Source organism: Drosophila erecta, unplaced genomic scaffold, assembly GCF_003286155.1.
Source record: "Drosophila erecta strain 14021-0224.00,06,07 unplaced genomic scaffold, DereRS2 tig00000021-arrow-pilon, whole genome shotgun sequence".
Taxonomy (NCBI): domain Eukaryota; kingdom Metazoa; phylum Arthropoda; class Insecta; order Diptera; family Drosophilidae; genus Drosophila; species Drosophila erecta.
The window spans coordinates 25,082,480-25,094,749 of NW_020825198.1; the positions used below are offsets into that span (position 1 = coordinate 25,082,480).

The 12,270-nt window shown below is 38.5% G+C and overlaps 1 protein-coding gene and 1 non-coding gene across 3 annotated transcripts; both read left to right on the plus strand.

The window, feature by feature from the left end:
• The first annotated feature begins 10,757 nt into the window (after positions 1–10,757).
• On the plus strand, positions 10,758–12,061 carry LOC6544879 (60S ribosomal protein L15). Of its 2 annotated transcripts, XM_026977417.1 has the most exons (4): positions 10,831–10,849; positions 11,092–11,134; positions 11,189–11,515; positions 11,689–12,061. In XM_026977417.1, exons 3-4 carry the CDS (start codon positions 11,207–11,209, stop codon positions 11,992–11,994), a joined length of 615 nt encoding a protein of 204 aa, XP_026833218.1. In that variant the 5' UTR covers positions 10,831–10,849; positions 11,092–11,134; positions 11,189–11,206; the 3' UTR covers positions 11,995–12,061. The 2 variants fall into 2 exon arrangements, with proteins under 2 accessions (XP_026833217.1, XP_026833218.1); XM_026977416.1 differs by lacking the exon at positions 11,092–11,134 and having other exon boundaries at positions 10,758–10,849.
• On the plus strand, positions 10,958–11,027 carry LOC113563982. Its single transcript, XR_003407748.1, has one exon. It is a non-coding gene; the product is annotated as a small nucleolar RNA Me18S-Gm1358 (small nucleolar RNA).
• Positions 12,062–12,270: the final 209 nt, after the last annotated feature.

Here is a 12,270-nt window from a genome sequence, read left to right on the forward strand (position 1 = left end):
TAGTGCTGTTGAAAGGTATTGGCAATGGTAGTATTTGTAGCACATTGCAAATACTTAGTAACGTAAAAATTAACAACTATTGTATTGAGATATTGTTTCATGTTTTGGACGATGTGCATTTAAGAAATGATATCATTATTGGTCGAGAAGTGTTGTTCTCAGGATTTAATGTAATAGTATCACCTGGTCAATTTGAAATTATCAGATCAAAAACTGTAAATTAGTGTTCAAATGATAAACAACTTTGCGAGTTGAATGCTGATCTTGTTGGTGAAGATATGAGGAGGTTAAAGAGTCTAATGGGAAAATACTCAAAATTTTTTATTAACGGAATTCCTTTGTCTGGGGTTAGCTTTAGGGGAAATGAAAATTAAATTGGTAGACCCAAATAAAATTGTTCAAAGAAGACCATATAGGCTTAGTCCAAATGAAAGAGAGTTGGTGCGTGAAAAAATTAAGGAGCTATTGGAGTGTAAGATTGTAATGAAGCTGTTGAAAGAGACAGTAATAAAGAGATGGAAAATGAAGCTGTTGAAAGAGACCGTAATGAAGAAATGGAAAATGAAGCTGTTGAAAGAGACAGTAATGAAGAAATGGAAAATGAAGCTGTTGAAAGAGACAGTAATGAAGAAATGGAAAATGAAACTGTTGAAAGAGACAGTGATGAAGAGATGGAAAATGAAGCTGTTGAAAGAGACAGTGATAAGGAAATGGAAAAGAAAGCTGTTGAAAGAGACAGTAATTCAGGCGGTGGCCTGAAGGGCTTATAATGAAATTTATAATAATAATGTAAGCACAAGTGCAAAACAATTGTTTTGATCATGGCGTGTGGCGCATTAGATATTGTAATGAAATGATGAATGAATTATGTTAAAAAGTTTTGTATTGCTCTAGGAATGATATTGAGGTGTGAAAGTTAATTTGTTAATGTAAGTGTAATTTGAAAATGGTTTTGTTGTATTAAAGAGGAAGCATTATGATAATATTTCACGAGGTCGTGTAATGGTCAGGATGGCCGTGTCGGAGCATAATTTTGCATGTGTTAGTGTATTGGTATTCTGGTAGTGTATTTCATCATAATGGAAATATTGCATCAGCCTCTCTTTTTCGCAGTTATTGGTTGCTTGTAGTTTTGTAGTTTTGGGAAGAACCGTTTTAGCGCGGCGCCAGCGTGTTGTCGCTGACGCCGAGTGTGGTTCGATGGTAAGCACGGAGAAGAAGAGTGCGACACAAGGCAGTTGTGCGTAGTACTTCAGTGCGATCGGAACTCACTGCGCTAGCATTATGGCAAATAACAACGAAACTGCGACATATACATATGTTGGTTATAATTCCTAATGCTAATAATGCCTAATTCCTTAAGGGCTTATATTTTCTAAAATAAAAGTTTTTCAAAATTCTACAGGATGGGCAAATGTGGGCAAACGAAGTTATTGCGATTAAAAAAAAAAAATAAAGTTAAAAAAGTCAACTTTTTGATTTTCGAACATTTTTGAAATTTCATATCTTTAAAACTGGACGTGCGCAACATCGTCAAGCAAGACTGAGAAACGAGATGTGTGCCGTCGGCGATCTAAGAGGGAATTTTTACCAAATGGGTTAACTCGTTTCAGATTTTTTTGATTCAGGAGCTGAGTGTGTGGAAAAAAGAAAAAAGAATGGGAAAAAGAATTAATATCACTGCACTTGGTGGTATAGATAAAGGCTCCGCGACATGTACATTGCAAATTCTATCTACAGTAAAGATTTGTAATTTTGCTGTAGAAATTCTGTTTCACGTAAAGACAAATATTTAAAGTACGATGTTTTGATTAGCCGTGAGTTTGGAGGTCAAGGTTTTAGTGTGACAATAACTGCCAAGTTATTTTTGTATAAAATAAATACCGTCAATATACTGTCTAGCATTGCTAGTATGAATTATAAGGATTCGATAAATAAGGATAGCAATCTGAATGAGACCGACAAGCTGAACTTGCAGAAATATTGAAAGCCTATGCTCCAAAGTTTATAAATGGTATCCAAATAGCCCAATTACCACAGGTGAATTAGATAACCGGCAGGTTGATGCTAATAAAACTCTAATGAGCTGCCCATATAGACTGAGTGATGAAAAAAGCGAGAGATGAAGCTAGCGAGAGTCAAAATTCAGAAACTTTGTTATACACCCAAGCTGTTCCACATTTGCGAGTCCAATGTTGTTGGTAAAGGAAAAGAATGGCAGTGATCGTATGTGCATTAATTACCGCGAATTTAATTCAAACACAATATCCGATAAGTATCCTATGTAAGTATCAATATGAGTAATGAGCAAAAAAAGTAGAGCTGAGCTGGACAATCGTTGCGGGTATGGTTGGAAACCCGGAATTCACCCTTTGCCAAGTTGGCCAACTTAACTATTGTTAAGTTTAATTTTTAGATTTCATATACTTATTTTTAGTCTCCTCATGAAAATAATCCAACAAATATTAGTTTGGCAAATATCTCCCTTCCGCCTTTTTGTCTTTTGAATTTCGCGGCTATGTACAAAGCGCTATCTGGCAATACTATACATAATTTGAAAGGTCTTGACATAACCTACAAAACGACGCTATGCATGATTAGTTTGGATATTGCGTTCAACAGTTATAGACGTCTAAACATGGAGTTCACTAACGCCGAAATTCGCGCTATTTTAAAGTTTTCCTTCGTTAAAGGCAAATCCGCCAGAGAAACGTTCCGTGAGATTAATGGTGTTTTGGGGGATGGTACTCTATCACTTCGAACCGCGGAGGAATGGTTTCGACGATTCAGAGCCGGTGAAAACGACACCATGGATAAGCCAGCCGGCGGAAGACCTGTGACGACAAATACCGATCAAATCATGGAATACATCGAGTTAGACCGGCATGTGGCATCTCGTGACATCGCCCAGGAGATGGGAGTTAGTCACCAAACCATTTTAAACCATCTGCAGAAGGCTGGATACAAAAAAAAGCTTGATGTTTGGGTGCCGCATGATTTGACGCAAAAAAACCTTCTGGACCGAATCAACGCCTGCGATATGCTGCTGAAACGGAACGAACTCGACCCATTCTTGAAGCGGATGGTGACTGGCGACGAAAAATGGATCACATACGACAATATCAAGCGAAAACGGTCGTGGTCGAAGGCCGGTGAATCGTCCCAAACAGTGGCCAAGCCGGGATTGACGGCCAGGAAGGTTTTACTGTGTGTTTGGTGGGATTGGAAGGGAATCATCCACTATGAGCTGCTCCCATATGGCCAGACGCCTAATTCTACCATCTACTGCGAACAACTGGACCGCTTGAAGCAGGCGATCGACCAGAAGCGTCCAGAATTGGCCAACAGGAAGGGTGTAGTGTTCCACCAGGACAACGCCAGACCACACACTTCGTTGATGACTCGTCAGAAGCTAAGGGAGCTCGGATGGGAGGTTTTATCGCATCCACCATATAGCCCGGACATAGCGCCAAGTGATTACCACCTGTTCCTGTCCATGGCGAATGCCCTTGGTGGTGTAAAGTTGAACTCAAAAGAGGCTTGTGAAAAGTGGCTGTCCGAGTTCTTCGCAAATAAGGAGAGGGGCTTCTACGAGGGAGGTATTATGAAGTTGTCATCTAGATGGAAACAGATTATCGAACAAAACAGCGCATATTTGAAATAAATCCGATCACTGTAACACTTTTTATAAGGCATTGAATAAAGAGCAAAAAAGCGGAAGGGAGATATTTTCCAACCTATTATAAACAAGTTTATAAAACAATGAATTATAATTCGGTTTGATTTTTCCTAACTTTAAGTATTCTGAAAACGGAAGCGTAAATAGTCTTTTGGTTTCTGTGATTGATTTTCAGTGTTCTTTAATTTGCTGTAAGAAAAAGTTACCTTTCTACAAATTATGTTTTAGTTATTTCCCTGGGTTGTCCCACGCCTCAGTCCGACGGGAAGGGGTGATGACGTCAGTCCGACTTGGTCGGCCTCTCGTTCGGGGAGGGGAGCGGAGATCTTCTCTGCTCGTGATGCGCAACGTTTCCAGTGTGATAGCCAGTGTCATCTATCATCATTTCGAATTCGGACAAATTACTAGAATGCCTAAGCCAATTTCTCTGTTCCCACACCAGTGCAACACCGTCTGTTATGGGGATGTAATTAGCATGAGAGTAGTCCGTAACCCTAGCGTTAACTATAGCTAACGTAATTAATATGATTCCGGCAATCCTGTAAGAAAGCGGAAGGATAAATGGAATGTGCCTCTAATAAACATAAGTATGCTTAAATATAAGGTGGTTGAATAAAGATGTAAATTCAAGAGGGAATTTTTTATCTAAGGTTGTCCTTATGGACCACCCTCCCTCTAATGAGGACAGACGTTCCCATGTCTGCTTCTACACGCTCTTCTGTGTATAGTGCGGTTAGTTTATTTCCTAACCTTTTATTGTTTCTGAGGTAAACCTTTTCACCTACCTCAAAAATTCGCTTTTGCCTAGTATGGTTACACCTCTCTAGGTTAGCCTGTTGCGCTTTTATGATACTGGTTTTTATTGCCAGCCTCTGAGCGTCCCTTGGAGAATGTAAGGCATGTTTAGGTTGCAAATTTGTGACTGAGTGTAACGTTTTGTTATACTCTACCGTGGCTCTCATGATGAGCTCGACGGTGTCGTCAACTTTTTTGTCAATTTAAATGCACCTAGCTATTTCCGATAGGGTGCTGTGGAATCGCTGCACTTGCCCGTTGGAGCTGCTGTGTAACGGGGGTGCAGTAACGATGTCAATGTCATATTGGTTTTTCAATCACGAAGTTATGGTCTCCGAATTGAAGGATGCCTCATTATCGCAGTATATGATTTTGGTATTTGGAAAAAAATTTACCAATTGTAGTATGGGGCTGCGTACGTCAACTATGGCCCTAGAATTTAATGGCTGTACCACGGCGAACTTTAAGAATTTATCCACACAGGTTAAGAATAACTTTTTATCCGTGGAGTAGAGGTCTATATGCAGCATTTCGCCCGCATATGAAGGAATTGGGGTGATACCCAATTCTTGCTTCTTGGGGTGCCTGTTGTACTTGGCCTTGGTACATGTCTTGCAATTTATAACCACCTCGTTGGCGAGTCTTGCTATATTTGAAAAATAGTAGTCCTGAAGGACTTGTTTAACATTTTCCTGGGCAGCCCTGTGGTGCGGTTATGCTCGCATGTAATAATTTCCCTCTGCTCATTAGCATCAGTGATATCATTAACGAAGTTTTTGCAATGCCAAAACTTGGTTGCTGGGAATTCCGTAACCAAGGCATGCTGGATGCATGCTATTGTGGGGAGGTTGCAGTAAATAGCATTGACAGCATTTACGTTTACTACTTCTTTAATCGATTCAAGCAGCGAGTCCTTCTTATCAAAGCTGATAATGTGTCGGTTTTTGTTTCCAAAAACAATAAAATGTCGCCACAAAATTTTCCTTTCCAGGCTTATAGATCACTTTGGCGTTGTGTTCTTCGATGAATGCTTTCCATCGTTTTATTTTAGCGTTAGTGTTCCGCTCGGACACAGCGAAGGTGAGCGGCTGGTGGTCCGTGTAAATCCGGATTTCTCTGGTGCCGTATAGGTAATTTTACAATTTCCAATAGCCCAGACGATTGCTAATAAATCCCTTTTGTTTGTTGCGTAATTAACCTCGCACTCTTTTAATGTGCGAGTTATCATAGTGATTGTTCGTCTCTTTTGGGACAGTACCGCACCGATACTGCTTAGTGAAGCATCGGTAGTCAATTCGAAAGGGTGTTTAAAGTCTGGATATGTTAGTATTACATCTTCCGATGATAGAATGTCGCGCAGGCGCTCGAACTCTGCGTTAGGTCTCATCAAATTCAATAGCGACCTTTTTTGACATGTGTTTATTAACAACGTCATTCTCTCCCTTAAGTATTGAGGTAAATGGTCTAGCTATGGTCCGAAGTCTTTAACAAAACTTCTATAATAACTGGCCAGTCCAAGAAAGGACCTGAGGCTGAACAAATTTTTTGGTTCGGTATACTCTTGAATGGTTTTTACCTTTTCCGGATCTGTTTTGGCTCCGTTTGATGTGACAATAAAACCTAAGAATTCAACATTTTCTTTGAAGAATTTGGTTTTTTCTGGGGCCACTCTCATGTTGGCTTGACACAGGCATTTAAGAACTGTGTCAATGTGTATGACGTGGTCCGCAGCATTTTCGGAGAAAAAATTCACATCGTCTACATAGACGTCACAAAATTTCCCGATTTGATCGCAAAGCACGTCGTCAATCGCCCTTTGGAAGATGCTTCCTGCATTCTTTAGTCCAAAAGGTAGACGGCAAAATTCATACTTTCCTCCGTTTATGGAGAAGGCAGTTTTTTCGCGGTCTTTTTCAGCCAGATAAATCTGGTGGTACCCCGATTTTAAGTCTAGGGTAGTACAAAATTTTGCCTTTCCTAAGTTCGCTAGAATCATAGGAATACTTGGCATAGGGTACCGATCGGTAATGGTTCTTTCATTCAGTTTCCTGAAATCGATTACCAGTCTTTTTTTTTTGTTGCCGTCGGCATAGGTCCCTTTTTTGTCGACCTAGAAGGCCGAATAATACCATTCTTTAACAGCTGTTTGATTTCTGTGTTAACAAAATCCGCTGCTCCCATGGGATAAGGATATAGCTTGGAGTATACGGGTTCGTTAGTCTCCGTACGAATTGTGGCAATGATCGAGGTGTTAAATGGGAGCGCCTGGTTAGAGTGCGAAAACACTTGTTTCCTCTTAAGGATCATTTTTTTAAATTCAGCTTTCACTGAACTTTGGACTTCCACGTCATCGATATTTGTGAAGTTCACAGTATCGCATTCGCGGTATTTTAACTTTTCAGATACATTTCCATACCTTGCGCTGTTGGGTAGATCTAATGCCGCTCCGGCCTGCGTTAGAAAGTCGAAACCTATTATGGCATCAAATGTACTAATAGTGTCAAGTAAAAAGAAGGTGGCCGTTAGGCCAAATATGTGCATTAAGCATTTTCTGTTTACTCTACTGGAGCCATGAATGGAACTCACAGTGAATGGGGAGTCGACAAGAGTTATGTTTTTCAGCTCCTTTAGGGGCTTTACATAATTTTTGCCGCTCCGGTATCTATGAGAATTTTTAAAACTCTCCCCGCCAGCCTTCGTTCAATGAAGGACATGCGGGACCTTCCTCTAAAAAATTAATAATGTCATTGGACTCCGAGTAGTCACTGTCGTCGTCAATCGCATCATAATTATCCTCTTCCTCCGCTTTGGCGGCTTGTTCAACCTTAAAAACCCCCTGGCGCCTTTGGCCAGAATTTCTCTCAGAAGAGTTTGATCTTTTAGGGGCATGTTTAATACTTCCCTGCCTAAAGTTCGTTGGATGTCGAAATTTTGAAGATGATGAGATAGACATAGATATGTCTTTTGATTCTTGTTTGGCTTTTTGAAATAATGGGGGTTTTTTTCTGGGCCGTGGTCGGCACCTGAATTTTTGCCCTGTTTTTCAGGCGCGCGGTGGCTCTTGTGGAAATCAGTATTCTGATTTCTTTGCTCCATCGCCTTGGCATATGTGGCCGCCAACATACTTCGCTCGATACTGGCCTCTGCCTCTCTTGCTAATGCCAGTGCTGCTGGCAGGTCTTTGGGCTGTGCTGGAAAAACGACAGCCCTTAGGGATTTTTTTAGACCTGAAATAAATACGTGTAGGGCATCAGCCCTAACCTCTGTATTAAGCAATGTGGCTCTTTCGTCATCATATGTCATGACGATTTTGTTAGTAACAAGGGGCAATTTTCGTTCGACCTCATCGTAGTATTGCATTAGGGTCTGGTCGCCCTGACGGACCGACTCAAGACCCTGTCGTAATAGGCGCAGGGATGTCTTGTCTGCATAGGAGCAGTCTAGTCTGGCCAAAATGGCGTGAAAGTTAAGCACTGTGTTATGTGATACTAGCAGCGCGCGCGCTGGCACTTTAATTTTGTTCCTAATAATTGTAACGGCTTGGAAGTGTCCGCTACTACCTGTATAATCTTCGAATAGTTCTTTACAATATGTAACGGTAGGTCTCTACCACTGGCACTTCTACGCGCAAATCTTTCAACTGTTGATTAACAGCACTAATTTGATCAGCAAACTCGACTCTGAGCCTCTGTTCCTGATTGGTCAATGCGGCCTGAATTAACATTTCAATCTGGGCCGCGTTCATTGTGTACTTGTTTTTTTCCTCCTCTTCACTATCACTATCTAAATCGCGCTTTTTTTTCCTATATGGGCCTAGAAAACGCATAAGGCCCTGGTAACACTAAGCACAAGTATAGACAGGCCGAATATTTCAATTCGACAGCAGGTAATTTGGCGTATGAAAATATTTATTTAATTAATATTTGCCTTAATATGCGAGTCACTTTTACAGTCACACTTGTTTAAATTTAATGTGTTAAAATCTTTTGATTAATAATTTGTCCCTACAAAGTATTGAAAAAAATTTTTTTGGTAAATAATAAGTAGGGATTTTTTATTTTTTCCCCTGTGTATTTTAATCTGTATTAGGTTTGATCAGCCCACTTACATTTTTTGGGGGTCGTGAATTCTTCTTTTGTTGGGTGCCAATTATGTTTTACGTCAGTCCGACTTGGTCGGCCTCTCGATCGGGGAGGGGAGTGGAGATCTTCTTTGCTATTGATGCGCAACGTTTCGTTGCGCAGCTTGGTATAGGTTTAGTATGTGTTGGGCGAACTTTCTCCGTTATAGACTGCCCTTAAGGCTAGCCAACCAATATAAAATATGCAGCCTTCGCTGGAGTAGGATTCTTGAGCGTGTGCTCTTTATTATAATTGAAATCAAAACTGAACTTATTCTATTTTACTCCAGCTATTCGCGGCCGGCAAGCCGACCGCTCGTCCAGCAAAGTGCTGACACTAGCAAAAACTGCATATCGCCCAATACTGGGAAACCGTTGGGAACCAGGCACGGCCCCTAAGGCTTTTATGCTAATCTGCATATAAAATACTAGGGTAGCGACCCTGAACTTATACCGACTTAAGTTTACTCATTAACCGTGTTAACTTACATACACTGCTAACCTTCTTTTTTTTTAAGAATGCTTGCTAAGGTGACAAAGCAATTTCAGTCTTTTGATGTTTTGCTTACAAGGCAGTGACCTTCCTCTTTTCGAGATAGACAGCATTCTCCCAGTTGGATGAAAAAAAGTACGTTTTGGAATATCGATTTTTTACTCTTAATAATTGAGTTGTCATCGCATAGTAATAATAGTATTCTTATAATTTAAACATATAATTTTGATGTTGTATAATTATATCTGTTAATAATTATATCTATAATGATCTATTAATATAAAATGTTAATGTTATGACATTAAATTTATTATTTGAAAAAAAAGCAATAATTCAAACATATTTAATATCGATCTTTTCATATATTCTTAACAATCCAATTTTATATGAAGAAAAAAATCGTTTTTCATCAGCCTTTGATTCGTAGAGCTACCGTTGTTTATCCACACTGATATCGGATGTAACCAAAAACAAAAAATAAAACATTTTATCTGATGACGGTTGAGTTAATGGGATTTAAAATTTCACTTAAGTGAATTGACGGATGAGCACAGTTGGATTATGCTATAGTACATAAATCTTTAAAAATTGTTTTATAGCCCAATTCCATCATCACATATTAGGCTTTGTACATACATATAAGATTGTATTCAATAAAACCTTTGCGGCTTGAGTATTAAGAAAGCTTGCGAAAAAGAAATGAAACCTTTTTTTTGTGGACGACCGAAATTCTTTATAAATATGTTATCAATTCCAGAGCAGATAAAAGGCTTGTTGTCTGTTAATTCGCAGATACCTTTTGCGAATTATCTTCCTTGTTTGCAATTTTTAATCGTCCATAATCAGAAACAAAATAATAAAGAATGTGTTGCTTTTTTTAACAATTTTACGAAACAATATGTTTTGATTATAAACATAAAAGTCAAGTCAATAACTTTTCCCTAACACAATTTGCAATTGTTAGGCTTGTCAAGCCAACCGTTGGTTTCGCAGCCACGATTGATAAGCGACCAATACAAAAGTATAGGAAATATATGTATATCCGTCATTCACTTGGTCAAATAAGAAGTCTTTTTCTTTTGTTCATAATTTTAAAACAAATTCCACAGAGAACATCTCTCTTTATTCTAAGTATGGATTTGCTGTACACGTCTGTATAGTATATTCCCTCTCTTCTATGTTCCATGCATGGGTATTGATGAACCTATTTTAAAAACCATAGTGTAAGCTTAGCCCTACGCTCTTTCAGTATAAAATTGTGGTCAAATGCTTACAGAGGTTGTCAAAAATATTTGCACAACAAGCATATTCTCGTGTATATGTGTTGATATTTATTAATGGAAAATACTGGTTAATATGAATAAAAGTAGGAATACATTATTTTAATGGGTAATATTCATAAATCTGAATAACGAATAATACATTATAAAAATTGCAAGCGTGTATCATATGTATGTTTTAAAAAGAAAGCCAATAATTTAGAATAAGGATATAAAAAAATAATATCTAAGTATATAGTGTTTTTCAAAATATTTTCCTTGATTATTTTATTATGAAGAAAACCTTTCAATTCTTCGCAAAATGCTTTAATACCCTTTGGTATTTTCACTAAATTGTATTGTTGATTTAGCTTTGTGAGAAAAGGGTATAACCTTTTTTTACTGTTGCATGCGTAAAAGTAATTATATCCCAATGCAACTCTGAACTCTCTCTGTGGTGTGATCTAACTTGTTGTTTCCTTCTTTTGGATTTTCTCCGTGCTGTAAGTTGGTTATGATTCGGCTAAATTTTTTTTTATATATATTTTTTTTTAAGAAATTGTTACAAGAGTAGATTTAGTTATTATTTTGGTCCTTTTTATATCATGAAATATTGGTCATATGATGATAATTCCGTGCACCACTCTGAGTTCACTGTTGATTATGGTTATCTGATGTATTATTTTATTCATTTATTCACGTGGCTATGTAGCATATCCGTTATAATTATAATTATCCGTTTTAGATTGTAAAATGTACTTTGGGACCTTAATAGTACAGTTTAAAAAGTTGGTGGACCGATGATGTGACAGTTATTAAATAACTAATGAATTTGTTACTAGGTCTATCGAATTGCAGAAATGGGGGCTTATCGGTACATGCAGGAACTTTATAGGAAGAAGCAGAGCGATGTGATGCGGTACTTGCTACGTATTCGCGTTTGGCAATACCGTCAACTGACGAAATTGCATCGTTCTCCAAGACCTACTCGTCCGGATAAGGCAAGACGTTTAGGATACCGAGCAAAGCAGGGGTTCGTGATTTATAGAATCCGGGTTCGCCGCGGAGGTCGCAAGCGTCCAGTTCCGAAAGGATGCACTTATGGCAAACCGAAGAGTCATGGTGTAAACCAATTAAAGCCCTACCGTGGCTTGCAATCCATTGCTGAGGTAAGTAAACACGTAATTTGCTAACACAAGTTTAAATTAATTGATGACAACCGTATTTGACATACATATTATGTTGACATAAACTTCCTTAGATGTCTGAAATAACTCGTGGCCAATTAAGAAGTCCCTACCAAAATACTCTAAAATATATAATGGATTTTACTCTCTTGTAGGAACGTGTTGGTCGTAGACTTGGCGGCTTACGAGTTTTGAACTCGTATTGGATTGCGCAGGATGCTTCCTATAAATATTTTGAAGTAATCTTAATAGACACTCATCACAGTGCTATTCGTCGTGATCCAAAAATCAACTGGATCTGCAAGCATGTCCACAAGCATCGTGAATTGCGAGGTCTTACATCAGCTGGAAAAAGTTCGCGCGGTATTGGCAAAGGATACAGATACTCCCAGACTATTGGTGGATCTAGGCGTGCTGCTTGGAAGCGCAAGAACCGTGAGCACATGCACAGAAAACGATAAATTGTAAAGCATTTATTTTATCGGTTAAATAAAGCATTTCGTGCACGCAGAGAACATAAAAAAACAATTTTTATAAATAAATCCGTATTAATAGCTAATAATCACACAAGCATTACAGGTATTTAGCCGTAACAGGTATTCGATATACATATATTTTTGTTTAGGTATCTAGGTTTATTTAGGATTTTTGTTTTATACATAATTTCTTTCTTTATCCGCATGTATGACTGCCTTATTGAACAAATTTTACAAAGTTGGAAATATTACTAATCTTGT

Excerpts from the sequence above, each read along its gene's own strand:
- LOC6544879 (XM_026977416.1), top strand. The coding sequence starts at position 11,207 with ATGGGGGCTTATCGGTACATGCAGGAACTTTATAGGAAGAAGCAGAGC. Across the intron at positions 11,516-11,688 it reads GCTTGCAATCCATTGCTGAG|GAACGTGTTGGTCGTAGACT; the intron begins GTAAGTAAACAC and ends ACTCTCTTGTAG.